This window comes from Pimephales promelas, chromosome 14, assembly GCF_988280905.1.
Source record: "Pimephales promelas chromosome 14, fPimPro1.hap1.1, whole genome shotgun sequence".
NCBI lineage: Eukaryota > Metazoa > Chordata > Actinopteri > Cypriniformes > Leuciscidae > Pimephales > Pimephales promelas.
In genome coordinates this window covers 1909530-1934111 of record NC_142782.1, presented here as the reverse complement: position 1 = coordinate 1934111, position 24582 = coordinate 1909530, and the positions used below count along the sequence as shown (strand labels likewise).

General features: G+C 35.3%; 1 protein-coding gene and 1 long non-coding RNA gene across 5 annotated transcripts in view; one reads left to right on the top strand and one right to left on the bottom strand.

The window, feature by feature from the left end:
- The window catches only part of adgrd2 (adhesion G protein-coupled receptor D2), a 55772-nt gene extending 32183 nt beyond the window's left edge, over positions 1–23589 (bottom strand). For 2 of the 4 annotated variants that reach the window (XM_089119257.1, XM_089119259.1), the window contains exons 1-20: positions 23098–23588; positions 22677–22855; positions 22516–22576; positions 19353–19592; positions 16880–17512; positions 15126–15254; positions 14616–14701; positions 13557–13835; positions 11359–11470; positions 10836–10961; positions 10379–10487; positions 8089–8194; positions 5740–5792; positions 5512–5635; positions 4114–4217; positions 3906–4008; positions 2259–2412; positions 2029–2162; positions 995–1110; positions 515–635 (exon numbers count right to left, since the gene is read on the bottom strand). In XM_089119257.1, the coding sequence (XP_088975383.1) occupies positions 515–635; positions 995–1110; positions 2029–2162; positions 2259–2412; positions 3906–4008; positions 4114–4217; positions 5512–5635; positions 5740–5792; positions 8089–8194; positions 10379–10487; positions 10836–10961; positions 11359–11470; positions 13557–13835; positions 14616–14701; positions 15126–15254; positions 16880–17512; positions 19353–19592; positions 22516–22576; positions 22677–22784 (2898 nt within the window). In that variant the 5' untranslated portion in view covers positions 22785–22855; positions 23098–23588. Of the gene's footprint in view, positions 1–514; positions 636–994; positions 1111–2028; positions 2163–2258; positions 2413–3905; positions 4009–4113; positions 4218–5511; positions 5636–5739; positions 5793–8088; positions 8195–10378; positions 10488–10835; positions 10962–11358; positions 11471–13556; positions 13836–14615; positions 14702–15125; positions 15255–16879; positions 17513–19352; positions 19593–22515; positions 22577–22676; positions 22856–23097 lie in introns of all 4 variants that reach the window. The other 2 variants (XM_089119256.1, XM_089119258.1) reach the window with 2 other exon arrangements.
- LOC148973614 (uncharacterized) overlaps positions 1–24582 on the top strand; it is a 543652-nt gene that overhangs the window by 345942 nt on the left and 173128 nt on the right. The window lies entirely within an intron of this gene.

The following is a 24582-nucleotide window of genomic DNA, read 5'->3' as shown; positions in this document are numbered from 1 at the left end:
TGCTTTGTCTCCAAATAAATCAGCCTTTTGAATGAATCAGTTAAGTGAATGATTCAATGACTCACTCATAAAGACCACATGCTTTGTCCCTGAATGAATCAGCCATTTGAATGAATCAGTTAAGTGAATGATTCAATGACTCACTCGTAAAGACCACATGCTTTGTCCCTGAATGAATAAGCCATTTGAACGAATCAGTTCAGTAAATGAGTCAATGACTCGCTCACTCAAGACTGCATGCTTTGTCCCTGAATGAATCAGCCATTTGAATGAATCAGTTAAGTGAATGATTCAATGACTCTCTCACTCAAGACCGCATGCTTTGTCCCTGAATGAATCAGCCATTTGAATGAATCAGTTCAGTGAATGATTCAATGACTCGCTCATAAAGACCACATGCTTTGTCCCTGAAAGAATCAGCCATTTGAATGAATCAGTTCAGTGAATGATTCAATGACTCGCTCATAAAGATCACATGCCTTGTCCCTGAATGAAAAGCATTGAGTGTTGTTACCTGAAAGGCATTGAGTGTGATGAACAGATAGGCCACCACATCAGACAGGTGCACCAGCACGCCACACAGCCAGGTCAGGCCTAACACTGGTAACAAGATCAACACCGGTCGCGTCGCTGCCCTGCATGTGCACACACACACACACACACACATTACTGAATGCATTGGCTAGCCTGCACAGTTTTACAATCTTCTTCAAGGACACCTATAACTAGCAGATTATACAGACACTTCTCATTAATTTACGCTATTTGCGCGTAAGAAATTTCTATAAAACAGGTGTGTGTGTTGACATTTGCATGGTATCTCTTCAAGTCCAGGTGGCTGATAGAAACAGAAGAGATACTGGTGGGCAGATGCTTCGTCTGTTATGAGCTCAACAAGATAAGAGGAAAGCTAGAAATGACTGAAAAGCATTCTCTCTCCCTCTCTCTCTCTCTCTCTCTCTCTTAAAGAAGTTGAGAAGTGTAAAGCAATCACCAGGTAAGATCCAGCATGTGAAGTTTCGAATCAGAACTGGGCGTCAACATTTTGGCTCTGCGACGGGCACTGGCCACTGTAACCATAACAACACGAAAAAGCACCACGGCGTTGACCTGAGAACAGAGAAACCATAGAGATCATATAGAGACTAGATGCCCTATTGGCTGCTGGGCACTGCGGCCGCCATCTTGAACCGGTCGTATTCCTATTGTGTTTCACAGCAGCAGTAGATGACGGAGCACTGTGCAGCATATTCCTGCTCAAATCGCTCGGGAATTACTTTTCACAAGTAAGATTTAACATTTAACATTACCTGACTAAAGTTTGTATTTTGTGAATAAAATATATGCACTTTTATCATGGATAGATGCACTTTTATCATGTATAGATGCTCTTTTATGACAGATGCACTTTTATGACGGATAGATGCACTTTTATCATGGATAGATGCTCTTTTATGACGGATAGATGCACTTTTATCATGGAGAGATGCACTTTTTTATGGGAGTAAATCATGGGGTAATTTTCTTTTTTGTATTGTAATTATTATGATACATTATATTCTTATTGTTGTCATTTGAGGTAAATTTGTAATAGCAGTGAAGATGTGTGAACAAGATTTTCTAAGAACACGTTTCCACCCTCAATCTGTTGTAGTTTTTTTTTTTTTTTTTTTTGCTTCTGTGCCTTTAAGAAGCTTGCAAGCATACATGGGGCAGTGTAACAAAGGAGTATCCATAAGTAAAATATCTTAAAGCATATTAAAACCACTATGCAGACATATAAAAAAAACATTAAAGGCTGGATCTTCACCACAGGGGGACTTTAAACAAATGAAACCTCCATGGATGAATCGTTCACAATAAAATCTATACCATGCATTTCAAAAACAGACAGGGGGAATTTTAATTTCATGCTGACTTTAAAAATATCAGCACTGAATTCAATGCTCTCACACACTCAGACACAGATAAGAGCTTAAGATAAGAGAAAGAGATAAACACACTCTCACTCTGAACATGCACACTTACGGCCAAAACGAAGAGCACAGGCCCAGCAAAAGCCCAAATCACATTGGACTGGAGGTTCAGCCAGCAGTATTGCTGAGCTCTGTACTGGTCCAAAGTGGCCACCAAGGTTACAGCGACGATCACAACCGGCAGCCCTGAGGAAGACAGAGCAAATACACACACAATGCATGAGAGGAAGGTTAATCAAACAGTACACGAACACACACACAGACGGTTCTCTCAGTTCTCACCCCAGCCCAGCACATAGTAGAGCTTCATTCTCCTCTCCTCGCTGATGTTCACAGAGACCACTTTACTCCAGAGCAGCAAACCCTCCACCAGCATCCAGCAGAACGACGACAGGAAGAACAGATGGAGGAGGGCCGTCACCACCCAACAGGCCTCCTGACACACACAAAAAACACGTCCATATCACAAATATTAATAGGTACACTACAGTTCAAGAGATCGTGTTGGTTAAACGTTTTTTAAACGAAAGAAGTCTGCGTTTATATGATAAAAAAATATATCACTAACTATATTATTACAATTTAAAGCTGTTTTCAATGTGAATATATTGTAAAATGTTATTTATTCCTGAATTTTCAGCATCTTTACTCCAGTCTTCAGTCACATGATCCTCCAGAAATCACTGATTGGCTAATTTGAACATTTCTGATTATTATTAATGTTGGAAACAGATTTTTGTGGAGACTGTGATGCATTTTGTTCTTTGATGAATAGAAAGTTTAAAAGAACAGCATTTATGTGAAATAGAAATCCTTTGTGACACTTTAAAACACGATCACAATACAATCAATTTTGATACATTTAAAGCACTCTTGCAGAATAAAAGTATTAATCTCTAAACAGACAAAGTAACCGCAGAGTTTGATTTGGTAAATTATCACTAAAGAAACCACCGTCTAAATTTCACAGCAGTTTCGCTACTTCGCTACGGATATTTCTGAAAACATTTTTAAAAATTACCGTCTGTCTGGAAGAATATAGTGCATGATATCTTTACAATGGAGAAGCTAACCTATGCTCTAAGACTAAAGTCCCAGTTGTTTTCAGTTCTATGGAGAGATTGGATTGATTATATTACCCATATACAACCAGATTTAGGTTAATTGAATAAAATAAAGACAGTTGCGATTTAGTGACCTTGGGCAGACACTCTACAGAAATTGGGTTAAATGTGTTGCAGTAGTGGTAATTTATTTATTTATTATTGTTTCTTTTCATTATTATTATTATTAATATATTATTGTATATTTGCTATTCTTTAAATGTATAAGAATATATCCCTTGGGTTCAAGTCATTCATTACTTTATTGTAACAAAGAATAACCTTTTTGTGACAATCTGTATACTACGCTTATAATGTCGGTGTTTCTCTATACTGAGTAATTTATTTATTTATTTATATTTTGTCTGTTTTGATTGTGTTTTGTTTACGTTTTGTTCCCTTTTTTGTTGTTGTTTTCTTGCTTGTGGAAAAATAACGAAAATAAAGAATATAAAAAAAAAATCACAGTCCACATCCCTCAGGTCCTCTTTCCATATTTCACCTGCTGTTAGTTCAGCAAACTCACATGGACTTTTACTGTTCATAGTTTTCTTTATATATAATTTCAGAATAAGTGATCATTGGTCACATTCATGATAAATGATAATTGTATTTAAGATAATTTCCTCCAATTCAAGCAGGTCAAAAACACAATTCTGCATTTCATATTGATATTGATGGTAGTGACGATTCAAGAAGATCAGTTTTTTTTAAAAAATTTTAAATGATAAATATTGGACACATCTTTTGCAGTTCTGTGGCCTGTTTGTCTGAGCATGAAGTGAGATATTAATACGAGTGTGATCCACAGATGTAGAAGACAGACCTGGTTTCCCGCGGCCCAGTCGCTGAAGATCAGGAGAAACTGGGCGACGGTCAGAGCCGCGATCAGGTTCTTGTGCACCGTAGTGCGATCTGACTTGGGGACGCTAGAGGGAGACAGAGAGCCGCACATCTGTGAGACGCTGCACGTGAGAGAGAAAAGTTGCATGGTTATCATCATATAATTGAACATCTATAAAAAAAAAACTCACCCAACAGCCAAAAAGAGGATGAGTGTGAAGAGGAGACCACAGAGAGACACACCAGAGCCAATCAAACTGAGGATCTGCAGAGCCGTCTCGTGTTCAACGCTTCTCTACAACACACACACACACACACACTTCATTTAAGAAAACAAAATTAAAATGGACTGACTGAAATTCATAACTTTTTCCCCACTAGTTTTTTTTTTTGTTTGTTTTAAGTTTGTCAGCAACTGCCAGCATTTTCTATCATTTTCACAAAAATTGCATGAAATGTATCAAAAGAAAAAACAGACTCTCAGCTTTAAAAAAAAAAAAAGGTTGTCGTATTCTAGCTTTGCACATCAACAATTAAATGTGGGCAAGTTTAATAAAAAAAAAAGCTACATTTTGAGCAAAAACCTGCGAAAAATCACGTTTTTGCCCAAAACTAGATCCAGATGTGATTCAGAATGATGATAAACAGATGCAGAAGATCGAGTCTATCAAAGCTTCACAGTCCTACAGCTCGTCCTGGGTCGACATTACAATTCATTACAATAACATGTGCCGCTTAATGTTTGATGATCACGTAATGCATGATTACATATGAGATCGCTTGTTTGTTTCTGCTTCTTTGCATGTGTTTTGATCTGGAGCAGGACATGTGTAATAGTGCCCCCTAGCGCATAACAGTGAAAACTCGGACAATTACGTGTTTGGCAGGGAACGAGGTAAATTTTTTTTTTTTTTTATAAATTACTCCTAAAATTGTGACACATAATTAGACAGTGTATATGAGGTATTAACATTTTTGTTATCAAAATTAATGAATATCCCCCCAAAAAATTCTGGTATGATTTCACTTTATATTATTGGCTCTTTTAATAATAATAATTATAATTTTATTTTATATATGAGCCTTTAAAAGCAGCTTCTCAAAGATGAACAATACATAAACCTAATAATTAATAACAAAAATCATTAAGTTTGTGCGCTTAAATTGAGATAAAAAAATTCTGAGCTTAATTTAACACTTTCTTTTTCTCTGCAAATATATAAGACTTTTTTTTTTTTTGAAAGCAAAGTAATTAATTCTTGGTCCAAGGAAAGGATGGAAAAAAAAACAGAAAAGGAAATTGCTACTTTTTATCTTGCACTTTATAAAAATAAGTTTAGAACTCTCAACTGCACATATATATATATATATATATATATATAGATATATATATAGATATATATATATAGATAGATTCTGAGAAATACAGTAGGAATTGTGGGATATAAAGTCGCAACTGTGGGGAAAAAGTCACAATTATGAGTTTACTGTATATCTTGCCGTCTCAGAACTGTAAGATATGACCTTGCAATTTTCTTGCTTGGTTGAAATGAGCATCTGGTTAATCTACCAATCAGAAACCTCCTTACCTGAACCTCGTAGATCTGTAACAGCAAGGCGAAGTTGGTGGTGTGGTTACAGTAACAAGAAGTGAAGTTATTCTGTGAGGAAATCACGGCGCAGCCCTTGGTTGACCAGCCACCCCTCTCTAACCTGAGGACACACACACACACACACACACATCATCTCAGCAGGGATTAATGACAACATCAGGCAAGTGATAATATGATGCATGCAAGTAAATGAAAAGCACTTACATCAAGTCAAAATCCCAAAATGCACAGACAGGGATCAATTTCACTGTACTGTTCTAAAGAGGGAAAAAGACAAACACACACTTCATTCAATCCTGCTGGAGAGAAGTAGCTCAGTTCACACTGACGATCAAACGTTTGAGGTCAGAACCATTTTTAAAGAAATTAATACTTTTATTCAGCAAGGACACTTTAAATGGATCAAAAGTGACGGTAAAGACATTTATTGTGTTACAAAAGATCCTATTTTAAATAAATGCTGTTCTTTTGAACTTTCTATTCATCAAAGAATCCTGAAAAACAAAAAAGTATTATGATTTCCACAAAATTATGAAGCAGAAAAAACTATTTTCAACACTAATAATAATAATAAATGTTTCTTGATCATCAGATCCTCATATTAGAGTGATTTCTGAAGGATCATGTGACACTGAAGACTGGAGTAATGATGCTGAAAATACAGCTTTGATCACAGGAATAAATTACACTTTATTAAAATATTCACATAGAAAACGCAACTAATTTTTCTTCAAATAAATACAGATTTAATGAGCAGAAGAGACTTTATTCAAAAACATTTCGCCTCATTGTCTCTCTCACGTGTCACATGCATGTACGTAATTATGCACAATTTATAGTTATTACCTCAATAATACATAATACAGTACAACTAACCCTAAACCAAACCCTAATAGTAAGTCCACACACTTAAATCTATACAATTACACTGTAATAATAAAAGTGTAACCTACAACTCTTACTGACCCCTAAACTTTAGACAGGTAGTTTCTCTTTAACGCCTATATTGTCTACATTGTATGCTTTTCGTTTCAGAGTCACACTTGTTATCATCCCGGTCAGAAGTGACCGGACACCTAAAAATTAAACTTCCTCCATCCCAGTGAAACCAATGCAATTTATTTTTGTTCTATATTATTTATTCTTTGTAATTTAGTATTTTGAGACAATTTGATTGAATTTATTAATATGTACGTAATATTTATGGTCTATTTTTTGCCATGTAAAAATATATATATATATATTATTTTTTTCAAAAAATTATTAATGCAGTATTTTAGTTTAATATAGAGTCTAGACCCTCAGAAAAAAAATAGTTTTTGAAGAAAATTAGCACCATCTGGTTACAGTATAGAGAAAAAGCGTAGAATCATGGAGTAACCACTAGATGGCGTGTACAGCTCTCTATGGAGAGGCATGTGAATTCCCCAGATGTTTATGAACACATTTTTTTTGGGGGGGGGGGTGGATTTGAATATATAGTTGAAACAATCTCAAAAACGATTTTTTATTTAAAAAAATGTAAAATAATAAATAAAAAAATTGTGAATTTTTGTGTTTTGTCAATTTCCCATTCATTTCCTATGGGGGTCATTTTTGACCAAAGACCACAAGTGTGACTATTTTTTTAAGACCACTTAGCATGCTCAGATCATGACCTCAATTTTTTTGTGTGTTCACATACATAATGCCATAAAAGTCACCAAGTTTCGTAACATTTTTAAAAATTCAAAACAGAATTATTTTCGGTCAGAAATGATCGAAGAGCACCTAAGGGGTTAACATTCACCAAAATCTCCTATTCGTATAACTCTGAAAGTCTGTAATAACATAATAGTTTTTAAGTCATTCCAAATATTTAAACCCATTATAACAATCTCTTGATGACTGTAGGCAAAGCTAAGTTCAGAAATGAGTTAATAGTTTCTGAAAATATGCTTATTAACTAAAACTATGGAAGAAAAATAATGGCAAATGTGAATTTGAAACAAAAAAACTTGTTGAATTGCACCAATTGAACTAAATACAGTATGCAAACACAACTTTTGTGTCTTTTCTGCTTATATTCTGGGCCTGATAATCATCAAACACACTCACCGCTCGCTCCATTTCTGTAAATCCGTTTTTGTGAATGAACTGAGGGACTGGTCTTCTGGTGAGCTCGACTAAGAGCAGATGGAGATTATTAATCGGTAATCTACTGCTATTCCTGCCGCACCCGGACCGGAAATGTTGAATTTTCTGTCGAATTTGAACCACTGAGTTTGTAAAGCGAAATAAATGGAGCGGAAATTGCCTGTCAAATATTATTGGTTGTATTTTTAGTGAAATCTGAATGGTAAATTATGGATTATTGCATTTTTAATAATGAAAATGTGTGTAAAACAACTATACAACCATGTTGAATTTCAGCCCATAAAAAATCAATGCATTAAAATGCAAGCACGGTTAATGCAACACATTCAGTGTAATTCAACAAGCTTTTGTGTTTCTAAAACGTTTGCCATAATTGTTCTTCCATACACACACACGGACAGCTGCTCTGTGTCATACCTGAACCCTGTGCTGGAGTGTGAAGTGTATGGCCACGCTGACCGGCTGTCCGTCCGCCAGCACTGAACTGGAGATGACCGACGAGCCCAAGACGGTTCCCAGATACCTGACAAACACACACACACACACATCAGCCATCTGATGTAGCCATACACTGATCCAGGAGGTAACACACGATATAAAGAACATTTACTGTGTGTCTGACCCACGTTTAAGTTTGACGTACGGATCCTTTTACATCAGAAGAAACTTCGGTAACACTTTCCTTGAAGCGGTGTGCATAAGACTGACATGACACCTTCATAATCATGACATGACAATGAAGGAGGTTTCATACATGTTGTCATTCGCTCAATTATGACATTTTTAATGCAAATATGACAGTCTTTGTTATGACACCTTGACATAAACCGATACATCAAAACCTGTCAGTGTCTTTGCCATGACAACTTGACATTACTAAGACAACACAACCTGTCATAAACATGACATAGCAGATTAATGATCAAACGTAAGAAAGCACCTAGCTTTATTGGTTAACATTATATTAACCCTTATGTGCTGTTAAACCAACTTACCATGGGGTATTTTTAAGTCTTAATTTGGCCATAACTTGTTCCGTGTTTCAGCAAATTGAATGATTTTTGGTGACAAATCTTATTTTGACACATATTTTGGAATTTGGCTCTGAAATTTTTCAAAAACTCAACAGTACACTATGAGCAAATTCACTACCCTTTCATTATGTTCGTGGCTGAAAACTAACAATGCATCAAAACCGATGTTGTTTCTAATCTTTGACATGTCCAAGACTGGGATTAAAGGTAAAATAAAAATAATAAAAATAAATAAATAAAGTAATTTTGTGTGTTTTTTCCTCAAATCAGAGACATCATTTATGAATCAAATCATTTAAGAATTTGGGAATTAAAGAGTTAAAATCCTGTTTTTTTTTTTTTTTTTTTTTTACATTTAGTAGACATTTACATTTTGATCATGACTGAGGATGATTTAATAGATTTATGCAAAAACATTTGAGAAAAAAAATGTATCTGATAGATTTTGACTGTGATAAAAGGTAAAAAAAAATATTTATAATTAATATTACATTGAAAATAAGTAATTTTGTGTGCGTTTTTCCCTCAAATCAATGGCATCATTTATGAATTTGGGAATTAAAGAGTTAAAATCCAGATTTTTTTATTTTTTTAAATTTTTTTTTACATTTAGTAGACATTTACATTTTGATCATGACTGAGGATGATTTAATAGATTTATGCAAAAACATTTGAGAAAAAAAATGTATCTGATACATTTTGACTGTGATAAAAGGTAAAAAAAATATTTATGATTAATATTACATTGAAAATAAGTAATTTTGTGTGCGTTTTTCCCTCAAATCAATGGCATCATTTATGAATTTGGGAATTAAAGAGTTAAAATCCTGATTTGAAAATTAACAGATTTATGCAAAAACATTTGAAAAAAAATATTTATCTGATACATTTTTACAGCAGTTTAAAGCAGTTTTCAGCCACGAACATGACGAAAAGGTTGTGAATTTGAACAGTGCACAAGGGTTAAACTGTCAGGTAGTTGGTTTTGACATTGGCTGTCATGAAGCCATTATAACTTTTTAATGACAAATTACATTAGTAGCACTGTAGTTGAGGTCACAAAAAATATTCATGACACAGTTATATCATATAGTCAATTTATTCTTTTTTAATTGCTGAGTGTTTCGTTGTCTTTAATACTTTAAGTATTATAAGTACATGTATATTAGTTAGGTTAGATGTTTTTGCTGTGGTATTATAAAACCTAAGGCAAAAGTTCCTCTGTTCATTTTTGTTCATGGTATTGTTTTTGCAATAAATTTTTTCGGATTTGTCATGAATCGTCAAAAAACTCTCAAAACCCTTAGAAAATCGAAACCTGATCCGATTTTTTTTATGACGAATGAAAGTTTCGGAGGCAGTTTGTTTGTTAATGTATATATTTTCTAATGTGCGAAAAATTTGGATGAGAAAGTTGGACTCAAGCACTTTCAGAATAAATGTGAAAGATTTCTACATTTTTATTTATTTTTTTAAACTTTTGGAATCGAAATTAGGAATCTATAATCAAATGATAATCAACCCTATTTTAATAACTGCGGAAATGCATCATCACATTCTGGGAAAAGGGTCCATCACAATCATGTAGTTGTAGTGCAAACTGTTTAGTTCATTTGTAAGAAAATATGAAACATTTAATAATGGTCTGGCAGATTCCAGTGAGCGTGGCTTACCTCTGCGATCCGTCGCTGACTATGGGAGAAAGGCTGATGTTTTCCTCTCTCTCTGAGAGACAATTGACAGAGCTGTACCATGTGTTCAATAAAGTCACCTTTCTGAAGTCTAAACAAGCACAACAAATATAAGTCAAGTGAAAAACACTGTGAAAGGTTCATTGGAAATCATGAAACTTATCAAAACATGGGGATGTTTAATTTAATATTCAACAATATTATATGAGATCTGATCTGAGCTGGACGATGACGTCACGGTTTACCCCAGAGTGGCTATATATAAATGAACTAAATTAATAACTTTTTTACAACACTGATGAACCATCACTGATGGACTATGACACTATTTTCTTCTGGAAACAAACGTTGTTGCGTTATTTTCCCGTTATCTCTGTAAAGCTGCTTTGAAATAAACTGTATAAATAAAGCTGACTGGACTTGACTTAATCATCCCTACCATTGTTATGAAGTTCCTTCATGTTTTTAGCGGCGACAGAGATGCAGTCTCGATGTCCCGCATCCGAGCCACAGAACGGAGGAGTGTGAGACGCGTCCGACAGAAGCTGCTGCTGGACCTGCACCTCTGAAACACACACGCAGTTTCTTTCTGTGTCACTGCAAAACATGCTTTTCTCACTTAGTATTTTTGTCTGGTATCCAGTCCAAATATCTAAAAATACTTAAATCAAGAAGTATGACATTGGAAATTATATCTTGTTTTCAGATAAAAAATGAGCTTTTGCTTAAAACAAGCTAAATTATCTGCCAACGGGGAAAGAAATTTGTATTAAGTTTTTTTTCCTATTCTAATTTAGATTTTTTTTTTTATTTGACTTATCTCCAGTAAATATTCTTGATTTTAAGATTTTTTTTTAGATATTTGGACTGGAAACAAGACCAAAATATGAATACGAGGTAAGGAAAGCATTTTTTGCAGTGCTCTCGTTTGCTCTGTGTGTGTGTTTGTGTGTGTGACTCACTGATATTGTGGCTGTGTATCTGCACGCTGTCTGTGTCATCCATCAGCAGAGAGTTTAGGTTGTTTAGCATACGGTCTACAGTCTGGATGACAGACATCGGCCCCTTCACTACCTACAATCATTCAAACCAAAAATTATTCAGACACCAGATTTCATTTTTGATATTTTTTTATAGTGTGTGCAGGACACTATAGTTCAATTTCTGTAAGTGAGAATAGCAAAATAAACTGTGACATATTATACCCAAAAAATCTTATGGAAGCTTGTTTCCACCACAATAAAAAAATAATAATTGTGACTTTTTATCTTTTTATCTTTTTTATCTTGTGACTTTTACTTTTTAAGTCAGAATTGTGAGAAATAAAGTCGCAATTCTGAAAAATAAAGTCGCAATTGCGAGATATAAAGTCGCAATAACTGAGAAATAAAGTCGCAATTGCGAGAAATAAAGTTGCAATTCTGAGAAAGTCGCAATTGCAGATGTAAAGTCAAAATTCTGAGAAATAAAGTCGCAATTGCAGATATAAAGTCGCAATTCTGAGAAATAAACTCGCAATTCTGAGAAATAAAGTTGCAATTGCGAGATATAAAGTCGCAATTCGGACAAATAAAGTCTCAATTGCAGATATCAAGTCTCACTTCTGAGAAATAAAGTCGCAATTCTGAGAAATAAAGTCGCAGTTGCAGATATAAAGTTGCAATTTTGAGAAATAAAGTCGCAATTGTGAGAAATAAAGTCGGAATTGCAGATATAAAGTTGCAATTTTGAGAAATAGTCAATTCTGAGAAATAAAGTCGCAATTATGAGAAATAAAGTTGGAATTGCAGATATAAAGTCGCAATTCTGAGAAATAAAGTCGCAATTGCAGATATAAAGTCGCAATTCTGAGAAATAAAGTCGCAATTCTGAGAAATAAAGTCGCAATTCTGAGAAATAAAGTTGCAATTGCAGATGTAAAGTCACAATTCTGAGAAATAAAGTCGCAATTATGAGAAATAAAGTCGGAATTGCAGATATAAAGTTGCAATTTTGAGAAATAAATTCATAATTGCGAGATATAAAGTTGCATTTATGAGAAATAAAGTTGCGATTGCAGATATAAAGTCACAATTCTGAGAAATAAAGTCGCAATTATGAGAAATAAAGTCGGAATTGCAGATATAAAGTTGCAATTTTGAGAAATAAATTCATAATTGCGAGATATAAAGTTGCAATTATGAGAAATAAAGTCGCGATTGCAGATATAAAGTCGCAATTATGAGAAATAAAGTCGCGATTGCAGATATAAAGTCGCAATTATGAGAAATAAAGTCGCAATTCTGAGAAATAAAGTCGTAATTGCGAGATATAAAGTCGCAATTCTGAGAAATAAAGTCGCAATTGCGAGAAGAAAAGACAGAATTGAGAGTTTTAAACTCACAATTCTGACTTTTTTCTCACAGTGGCGAGTTTACATCTCGAAATTCTGGCATCTTTTCTCAGAATTTAGAGAAAGAGCTTTCAGGCCAATTCTAAGGAAAAAAAAAACTAACTTTTTTCCCCTCAGCATAGTTTATATCTCACAATTCTGACAAAACATGCAATTTGGACTTTATATCATGCATTTCTGACTTTAAATCATGCAATAATAAACCTTACCTAAAAATGTGAGTCATTTCAACTTAAATTACATTAAACTGACTTTAAAAAAATGAGTTGTACATTCTATAACGTATACAATTTTTTAAGCAATTGAAAATTGCTTAAAATTATTTTAATGTGTTACAGCAATGTAAAAACATACACTGCAAAAAAATGCTTTTCTTACTTAGTTTTTTTGTCTTGTTTCCAGTCCAAATATCAGATATCATGTCTTAAATCAAGATCCATTTACTAAAGTAGTAAAATGACATTAAGGTACTAAGTCTTATTTTCGGGGGAAATTAATACAAATTTTTGAGTTTTTACTTAAAACAAGCAAAATTATCTGCCAATGGTTTAAGAAAAAATAATCTTGTTTCTGTTTGAATCAACATTATTTGCCTTACCTCATTGGCAGATCATTTTGCTCACTTAATTTTGATTTATATCCTGTCACACATCTAGTAAATGCAACTTGATTTAAGAATTTTTAGATGTTTGGACTGGAAATAAGACTTAAGTTTTAAAAGCATGTTTTTTGCAGTGTTTGTTGTCATAACTTCCTGATTGAGATCACCTCTTTGATGCTGTGCCATTTACTGGCCTCCTGTTGGCTGAGGAGCGAGTCTGCGATGGTGATGAAGCTCTGGCCGAGTCTCTCAGCGTCTCGCCGGCTCTGGTTTGCTGTGCTGGGAAGATCAGCGGCCCGAGAGAGAACGTGCATCAGAGAAACCATATCTCTGTCCTCCAGCGGCTCATGCTCCTTCAGAACCGCGCACTCAGAGGCGTTTAACAGACGGGACACCGAAGACCAGCTCTGCCCGTCCACGGCATCAGAGAAAACATCGTCTGCAGTCTGAGAGAAACGAGTTAGATTCAATTCAATTCAATTCAAGTTTATTTGTATAGCACTTTTCACAATACAAATTGTTTCAAAGCAGCTTTACAGAAAGTGCATTACATGGAAAAATACATTTGGTTAATCATGTAATATTTAGGGCATACCAGAGGCATTAGATGGGCTTAATATTTTCTTAATTTAGTTTTTACATTACTATTAGGGCTGTAACGATACTCTAATGTCCCGATTCGATACATATCACGATACGATATTATTGGGATACTCCAAGACATATGATAACACAGGTTGATTAAAATGCTAAATTTGATATTACGTTGTGTGTGTAAATGAATAGACTTCAACACACAGGACAATAGAGACACCAGAATAAACATATTCATGATTCTGAAGCTGAAAACACAGAATTATTTCAGATGAATATGCTTGAACTCTGTCACTGACTAGATATATTTAAAATAATGTCGGCCATTTTTTACTGGTAACATCAGACATTTGGCATTATCACTATTAGGACCAACAAATATTCATCTATTGCATTATTATACATTATATATGGCAGTTTAATGTAGTACTGACACTAAAATTCTCTCTAACATTGTAATTTTCATTTTGGATGAATTATGTTGCATTATATGTTGCATTTTTGTATTGCGATATATTGTGACATAAATTATTGTTACACCCCTAATTACTATGACTTGTTTTACTTTTAAATTATTGCTGGCACTCTTTGGTTATTTGTAATGACAGACACTGTGTGTGAGATACTCATACCATCCCGAACTGCATGAGATCCTGCATGAAGTGGCTCGGGTTGGACCTCAGAGATTCTCTCAGTTCCTTCATCTTCAGGTAGTGTTCTGTGGGTCAGAGAGTCGAGTCGACTCAGCTTTATTTATACAGCGCTTTTAACAATACAGAGTGTTTCAAAGCAGCTTTACTGAGATAACAGGAAAATAACGCAACAAAGTTTGTTTCCAGAAGAAAATATCATCATAGTCCAGCTTAAGTAAGTTCAGTAATGTTTCATTTTTGTTGTAAAAAAGTTATTTTGTTCATTTATATTATATATATATATATATATTTATATATATATATATATATATATATATATATATATATAGCCGCTCTGGAGAAAACCGTCATATCATCCTCCAGCTCAGATCAGATCTAATATAACGGCGTCAAAACAGGCAGATCAATAATATTGTTGAATATTTGTTGAATAGTAAAATTACATTTTATTCAGACTTTAATCAGCTACAGCAACCCTTTCACACACACCTTTGTTGCTTCTGCAGATGAAAGGGAATGTGTGTGTGCAGACGGCACGGTTGTACTGAGGCTGACCGTCAGGCCGGCCATTAAAGACCTCACATTCCTCTTCCCGTCTCTGCGCCGTCTTCAGGGACCCTGCGGAAATAATTATATCCACCACAAAATAAACAGAAACTTATAATTACAATTAATTAATTTTGACATATCAGCTGAAACAACCATATATATATATATATATAGTTATTGTAGTTGTTATGTTAAATATTCAAGATCCAAAGTATAGGAGTATATACAGACGACACGATAATGAGCAATTAAAGACATTTTTTAGATTATTTCAGGCAAAATGGCTGGAATAAATCAAATACAATCACTAGTACTGTGATTTAATGGTTTATAACTTTTAACCAATAGGTGGCGCTGTAACCAAATTGAATAACACACTGACATGGGCACAAAAAAAATCTGTTTAAACAACGTGGCGCACGACATGAAAATGAAAAAAGACCCTTGCGTTGCGCTGGCGGATGATAGCGCCCACAACTCACAGTAATTTTGCTGTGCTCTTCGTCGAATTAATTTGCATATTATTCATTCACGGTTTGACAAATCAACTTGAATACTATAACTTTTTGTCAGCATGGTCTGAAGATGATCTGGTTCAATTTTCGTGAAAATCGAAGCAACGGCCTAGGAGGAGTTCGAAAATGTAAGTTAAGGGAAATTCAAAATGGCGGAAAAATACACCTTCGGTACTAATTATAGTAATATTTATTTAGAGATCACACAAGAATCTTCAGACATTTAACCAAAAAATTATAATAATTCACAATATATAGGCCTAATTAATATAATTCAATGTAGACATTTAAAGCTACAATAGACACTTAGAATTAAATAGCAAATATTATAGTAACAAAAACATTATTTATTATGCAAAACATTCAGCAAAAATGTGTATATTTTAGTATTAAATTTAGGTTGATATCAGCTAAATTGGGCCACTTTTGGTAAATCGTTTGGGACAATAATACAATCCCATATATGCCTTTTCCATGTGTTTTTATGATTAATAATGACTGTTTTTGACAAATTTGTGTTGGAGTTATGTAATAAAATATAATTATTTAGGCCCTACAGTTCTTGAAACATCAGATGTGCCAACTTTTTTCAAACTGCAAAGGGAAATAGCAATTTATCATCAATTTTAATTTTAAAACACAATTTCTTATAAAGCCACATACCATTTAAACATATTTCATATGTGCCATTTATGTTGTGTGTGTGTGTGCGTGTGTGACACAGAAGATGGCCCATTTTAGCTGAAACCATGTTGCCCATTTTACCTCAGTGGGTCAAGGTAAATTGGGCCACCAAGAAAAACATCAAAAAACATGTTCATATACCAAACTAACGACATTATTTCTGATTAATGCCATCAAGACAGTTTTTTTATGTGCATGTTTGTTTTTCTATAGATATATCATCCTTATAATAGTTTAGTTAGGTATGCCAGGCTACTTACGATGCAGCTTTGATTTGAATTAGTCCCCCGCCCACCATAGCAACCATAAACCAATCAAATCACCTGTTACTTGTGAAGCACAGTTATGACCACAGTTTGAAGTCATTGGCTCTAAATTGACCCCCAAACCTTAAATGGCCCATTTTACCTGATATCATCACCCTACATATAAAATATATATTATATATTATAATAGTGCATTTTAAAGTATGTCATCATAATAAACGAAGCTAACCTGGACAGTTGAGTGTAGCAGACACATTCTGGACAGAGTGATGGACAGGGCTGAGGCTCCGGTCCCGCCATCGGAATAAAGCTCTGTGATTGGTCAGCTCTGAGCAGGTGTTCAGCGCCTGCACCTGTTTTAACTCCAGAGCTTCACCCCAAATGTTCAGGTCAGTCAAGTTTCCAAAAAACGGCTCCGTAAAAGTTCCACCAAAGGTATCCTGGTCTTGCCCTAATATAAATATCCCGTCTCCGTAGATATCTTTCGCCTTTTCCCGTTTGTTCCCATGCCCAGAATCTCCCGTTCTTCCGTCCACATAAATCGCCCAAAATCTATCTTTTGAGCGCCACGTGACGCAAACATGGTGCCAGTCTTCATCAATGGGCAGCTCGGCTTTGTAAGGATGATGTTGTCCTTGAATGACAAGCGCTAGGCGGAGCTTTGTGTCGGCGTGTTTTCCGCGCAGCTGGAACTCGTTGATGACAGAGCGCGTGGCGTACGAGAACACCGTGGACACGTTCTCGTCCCGCGGGTCCCACTGCACGCGCACGCAAATGCTCACCGCGGACAGGGACGGGAAAGACGCGTTCACTCGGGCATAGCCGTCCTTATACTTGAAAGATAAGCCTGGGAAGACCGTTTCTGTGAAGGTTCAGAGATTTCATCAGACGAATAGTTCACCAAAAAAAAATGTATTTACTCACCCTCAAAGTCATGTGTAACTTATATGACATTCTTCTTTCAGACGAACACAATCAGGGATATAAGCCTATTTTTAAAAAAAACTCCTGGCTCTTCCAATCTTTATAATGTGAGTGAATGAGGGTGAGTAAATCATGGGGTAATTGTCATTTTTGTGAGAACTGTCCCTTTAAGACTTTTTATTTTCAAATGGTAAAAGGCTGAGAGAAAATGGCTGATTTGTCCTACTACTTTCTTTCCCTGATGAAGGACAAAAACACCATGAATATTCCTATCCTAACCCAGTTTGTTCTAATAATGTTTAGCTAACATTCCCATTAAAGGGTTAGTTCACCCAAAAATGAAAATTATACCACGATATCCCTCCAGTCATCCGAGGTGTATATGACTTTCTTCTTTCAGCCGAGAAGATATATTAAAAAATATCCCGGCTCTTCCCAGCTTTATGGAGTGAATGGTGCCTGTTATTTTGAAGCCCAAAGTGCATCAAAGTAATCCATACGACTCCAGCGGGTTAATAAAAGCCTTCTGAAACAATGTGAAAAATATCCATATTTATAACGTTATAAACTATAATGACTGGCTTTCCGTCAGGTCAGAGGTCGCTCTTCCACCGGAACCAGACTCGCCCGGTACCGGAAACCAGTGATTATGGTTTATAAAGTTATAAATATGGATATTTTTCTTACACAAACGCATTGCTTTGATTCAGAAGGCTTTTATTAACCCGCTGGAGTCGTATGGATTACTTTGATGCACTTTGGGCATCAAAATAACCAGCACCATTCACTCCATAAAGCTGGGAAGAGCCAGGATATGTTTTTAATATGGTTAAAGAAGTCATACACGTGGCTAACATAAAACATTATTTCTGGAAGTTTTCTGATGTTCAAAACGTCAGTAAAAAAAAAAATGTTTTAACTTTTTTTTTATTGCGAACATTAAAGGGATAGTTCACTTTGAAATAATTTTTTGGAATGTTTTATCTTACCTCAAGGGCATCCAAGATGTAGGTGTCTTTGTTTCTGCAGTATTTTCAATTTTGATATTTTTAGGTCAAACCGTTCTTGTCTGTCAGTCATATAATGGAGGTCTATGGTCACCACCTCAAAGGGCATGCACAGAGAAGTCCAAATTAAACATGATTTAATGACTCGTAAATGTAAGTACACATTGATGGCCTAAGACACGAAACGAGCGGTTTGTGTGAGAAAACGAATATTTATATCGTTTTTACCTCTTGTAATCACAGCCACGTCCAAGTGATCTGAGGGCGCGGGTGGTTTGTGGCTAAATATATATACGGCTAAGTAACGATATAAATACTGTTCGTTTTCTCACACAAACCGCTCGTTTCGTGTCTTAGGCCATCAATGTGTACTTACATTTACGAGTCATTAAATCATGTTTAATTTGGACTTCTCTGTGCATGCTCTTTGAGGTGGTGACCATAGACCTCCATTATATGACTGACAGACAAGAACGGTTTGACCTAAAAATATAAAAAATTGAAAATACTGCGGAAACAAAGACACCTCCATCTTGGATGCTCTTGAGGTAAGATAAAACATATCAAAAATTTATTTCAAAGAGAAAAGAAAAATTCCATTCGATCATTTTGGAAACTTTACTTTTGAACGAACATTCTGAAACATTTATAAAATAGATGATCAACCTACTAAAATTACACTCCAAAACGATGTTTTTGTTCTACAGTTTGAAAGAACATTCTAATAACATTACAGGAACTGGTTTGATCGTCTCAGAAAAGCAAACCTACTGTGTTGGGAAAGACGGGCTGTGGGGTTCTGGCTTCTGCTGGTTCTGAACCAGACGGGGCTCTTGAGGTTGGATCTGAGGAGTAACTGCTGGGCTCCCTCCTCGTCCTCTTTGACCCCTGAGGTTGTGAGGGCTCCCGTCTGACCATGGCAGTAATGCGAAGCTTGTTTGAAGCTGAACGACGTGTTCACAAGCAGGTACACGGCATCGTTCTGGAGCAGAAGGTTCGAGTCTGGCACATCTGCAACAGGTTGAGATGGTGAGCAGGGAAGTCAGCGGTTTAATTCTTATTGATAACCACAGGCCGCCTTTGAAATTCTAATAGCCTTTTTAACTTACAAGCCAGCGTTGTTACACCGCCACCTGTTTCACGCACGCCAACGTTCATTTGCTCGTTCTATAGACCTTATGCACCAGAGAAACAAGGGCGCTGCCATCTTTAGGATATTGTCTTTGAACTTCCGTTTTTGTGGTCGCTCTGTGTATCTCTACGGCATCGCTGTCCAGGAGTAACTAGCTTTTGATGAGGATTTACTTGATGTAAAGTTAATGAAAGTTATCATGGGGATTGTAATGTTTAAAGCAGATTTCTTAACAAATGTCAGTCGACCGAGAAGATTTCAAAACGAGCCGTTCATTCATAAATAGGCAAGATTGCTGAGAAAATAGAGACGCTGAAAAGGGAATGGCTACATAAGGTTTATAGACACTCGAAGATAATAGGGCTCCCTGAAGTGATCCCAATTACATTGATACGTCGATGTACTGCCCTTGTGAGAAGAGGTATTTGGGTTTTGAGTTTCTTGTGTTTTGTCCACTCAGAGTTTCCGTAGCTCAGTTGTTCTCATAACTTTCTCCCTGCAAGTCGATCTCCAGAGTGTTAAAGTTTCTAAACTGTCATTTTGGTCTCTGACGAATATCTGTCTGTAAGTATTTGTTTCTTAGAGATCTTAGCCTACTTTTGATATCCTATTTAGTCATTTTAGCATTTTTCTGTTTGTAATTTGTAAGGAAATATGTGACGCTAATTGCGTTAGCTTCTCTATGGCATTTTCTATGTAAATTAGCATTGTGCTATTTGTTTGCCATACAATCGTGATTTGAAAGTTTAGTTATTTCTAGACTACATATTTATTTTTGTCTTGTATATTCTTCATATTGAGATTGTAATATGCTTTTCTTTGTTTTTGTATGTTACAGTTTTACAGTCCTTTCAGTAAAACACCACAATACAGCAAGAAGCTTCTATCTGTAAAGCTAGTTCATGCACACTAGTGAAGGCAAAATAGTCGACGTAACGTCTCCCGTGCCCTTCTTCAGGATTAGTAACCGAGACGTTTTTCACTGTACATCACAATTTGATTATAAATTATATAAAAAGAAACTTTTTTACTACTAAAAATGTTTTACTACTTAATTAAATTCGATTTTTTTTTTACAGTTTTTTCCTGTATATAGTTTTTTCCATTAGCTTTAAGTAACAATATTTTTCAGTTAAAATGAAACTTTTTACGGTGTAAGAAGTTAAATGCGGCAACATTCTAATCTGAAAGATGAAGCCTACCCGGAAGTGCGACAATCTGCAATACATCTCAAATCCGCTAGAGGCCGGTCCAAAAGGGGAGCAAGTATCCATAGTCATGTTAAATGTCCGTGTTCACAGCATAAATTCATATGTTTTTACAGTTTGGTCCCGTGGACTTTTATTGTAATCTTCAATATGTTCCGCGTGCCTGACAACTGTGAGGGGGGTGAATTTTTTTCTAACTCGTTATCATATTTAGATATAAAACGTATGACAAATAAGGGCGGTTAACGTTGATTGACAGCTGATAACGGGCTGCGCCGAGTGAATTTGACGTCTTAGCCATGATCTGACACATCATACCACCTTTGTATCCTTTCTGAAACTTTTGTATTTTGTACTTCCCAAGATTTTCCAGTATGGCGCTGCCCATACCCCCCATAAACGGCTTCAAACGCGTTCTTCAGAGAGTCTATGGGTGACCTCACAGACGCTTTGTCCATATTTTTTACAGTCTATGGGTGTGATCTTTCCTTTCTTGTAAATTTACAGTAAAATACTGTAAAAATTGTAATGAATACTGTTAATGTTTTTTAACGTAAAAAAATTAACAAATCAGTGAAATGCCGTAAACTCAAATTCCCAGAATTCTCAGTGTGACCCTTCACATTAGATGGGTTTTTCATTTCAATAACTGTACAAAAAATTCTGGAAATTACTTTAAGTTGTACAGATTGTTCAGTAAATTGTTTACTGTATGGTTACTGCAACCAGAATAATTCTAATACACAACTTTTTTGTTTGTTTGTACAAAAATATCAGTAGCTTAAAGCCAGTGTGTGAAATAATAGTCGAAAAAAAATCTCACATTTTTAAATAGAACAGTGAACCTCATACAGATTATATAATAATCCTTTTTGAAACATCATCCTTTTATGGATCATATATATAGTGAGAATATGGAGCTCACATTCAAAGAGGAAAACCGGCTCAATTTTATTCAGAGACACAAAATGAACAAAAAAAATGCAATTTGGTGCTGGTGCTGATATTCATTCGGACAAAACGTCTCGCTTTTTAATGTAAATCAATGAGATCTGAGAGAGAACAGAGAACAGAGATCAATGAGAACAGACTACTAACATAAAATGCATGTAAATATTAGTCGTATCTCTATTTCTGCCAATAATATGTCTTAGTAAGATGTTTAAATGCTTAGTTTTATGATCAAATCACGTTTAAAACATATAATGCAATGCAATACAATGATGATTGAGAGATGAATAAATAAACCTTCCTTAAAAGCCTGATGATCATTTGATACTCACATTTGAGTCAAGTAAACTGAAGTCACTTTAGTAAGTGTTTGTCTAACAATATCAAAGTTATTCTTGTTTACTTTTTAATAATCAGTAAAGATTTCATTTCACAGCAATAAGACATGTGAAGCACAAGCTGATGTGGACATTTTAAAATTACACTGCTAAAAAAGTCTAAACTATCAATCAGATGACAGAATGTATGTAGTAGATTGTGTGAAACATTGTATTTCCTTAGAAACTAATATGTTAAATATGATATGACAGGCTTTATAGGGTTAATTATTGTTTGTGAGGGTAAAAATACAACATTTACTTACCCAAAATGTCTCTTTCTGCCCTGTCTGACCATGATTGAGTTGGTTCACATGTACCCATAATCTTTATTGTAAAACATACAAAGAAAAAAGAGAATGTGGGTATTTAAAATGATAATTCTTGAAGAATTTCAAAAATGAGTTATAGAGAAATAAGTCATTACCACTGCATTAGCCAAAATCACTCCAAAGAGCGCCGCAAACATCTTCACATCTGGACAAAGCAGCACAGTTGATTTTAATAATGATATTGTCAAAGAAACCTGCATCATCAGGTGACCTCACTGCAGTTCCTACTTTTACAGGAAAGCAAACTGCTTCTCAATCAATCTCGCTTGTGTTCCTCAAAACAAAGAAAAAAGGACGTATACATTACACACAACTAATTATTACTGAAGTAAAGTAGTGTTCAAAAGCATTAGACCATGCGCATGATTTTTTTTCAATGTAACAATGGAAAGTGTCAGGATTTACCTTTAAATAAAATGTGCATTTTCTCACAAATTGCAGATATTTTGTAAAGTTATATTAAATGCAGAAGAGCATTTGCCCCTGATGAACTGAATATGAAGAGATTTGACTTACAGGTGCTGTTTGCCATGGGATGATCTCCAGCGCTTTGACTCCTAGTATCCATACGTGTGTTTGGAGTGTGCTGCTGTGTAATCTCATATTATCAATGATGCTTTTACACCGTCCTCATCCTTCAGTTCACAAGTGTAACGTCCAAACTCAAATCCATCGCATCCAGACTGTCCTTCTTCTTTCTCCCACAGGATCTGAGAGCGCGGACCCCCTCGTAGATGTCCAGCCCACCAACTCAGCCGTCATTTTAGCACTTCGCTTTGTAATGCTAATGGGTGTCATTTATTAAAGCAGACTTCTTGCGCAAGCAGTGTGAATGTTAGCACACAGAGTTCATCAAGCACAGCGGGACTCTTTATGCACAAACTTCACACACACTCTCAAAAATGTCAGGCATTACAATCCTTGTGGGGAAATTTGGTCCTCACAATGTAGGTTTTACCAGGAACACACACTGACACCCACCCACACACACATGCACACATCGTAAAGTCTAACAATTGTTCAATGGCATGCTGTGAGCGCAGTCTCAACAAAAAGCAACATTTTGTAAGCATACATAAACTGCCACTAGTCAAAGTCATTTCCACCATGATGTTAGTTCGCATTGAAAGCTGCCCAATAAAGCTGGTTTGTTTTCTGTAGGCTAAGCTTTAGTGTCCTGCAGGACTGCATCAGGGAACACAACAAAAGCAATGACATCACTAATGCACAGCGTAGACCAGAGTGCCAAAGAAAGTCTGCAATTAGTATGCACTGTAGAGTACAGCCTCGGCACCAGCAGAGGTCTGAGATCGCCAATGAACAATCTGTTTGAGAATCTAAATCATGCTAAAATGAATTGAGGATCAAGGCCTTTAGAATTACATATGTGCCGGCAATGTTTTACATGTTTAAACCTAAGTTTATGTATTCTTGCATGAAAAGAAATCCTAGTAATAGTAATGCTTTTTTTTTTTGGGTCAAATTGCAGATAATAGAATTTAATGGAAGCTTGTTTCCGCCACTGAATGAAAAATATAAAAGGTAATTGTGACTTTTTATCTCACAATTCTGACTTATTTTCTCACAATTGTGAGTTTACTTCTCGCAATTCTGACATTATTTCTCAAAATTGCGAGATGGAAAGTCAGAATTGTGAAATATAAAGTCAGAATTGCGTGATATAAAGTCAGAATTGCGAGATATGAAGTCAGAATTGCGAGTTATAAAGTCAGAATTGCAAGATATAAAGTCAGAATTGCGAGATATAAAGTCAAAATTGCAAGATATAAAGTCAGAATTGCGAGATATGAAGTCAGAATTGCAAGATATAAAGTCAGAATTGCGAGATATGAAGTCAGAATTGCGAGTTATAAAGTCAGAATTGCAAGATATAAAGTCAGAATTTCGAGATATAAAGTCAAAATTGCAAGATATAAAGTCAGAATTGCGAGATATGAAGTCAGAATTGTGAAATATAAAGTCAGAATTGTGAGATATAAA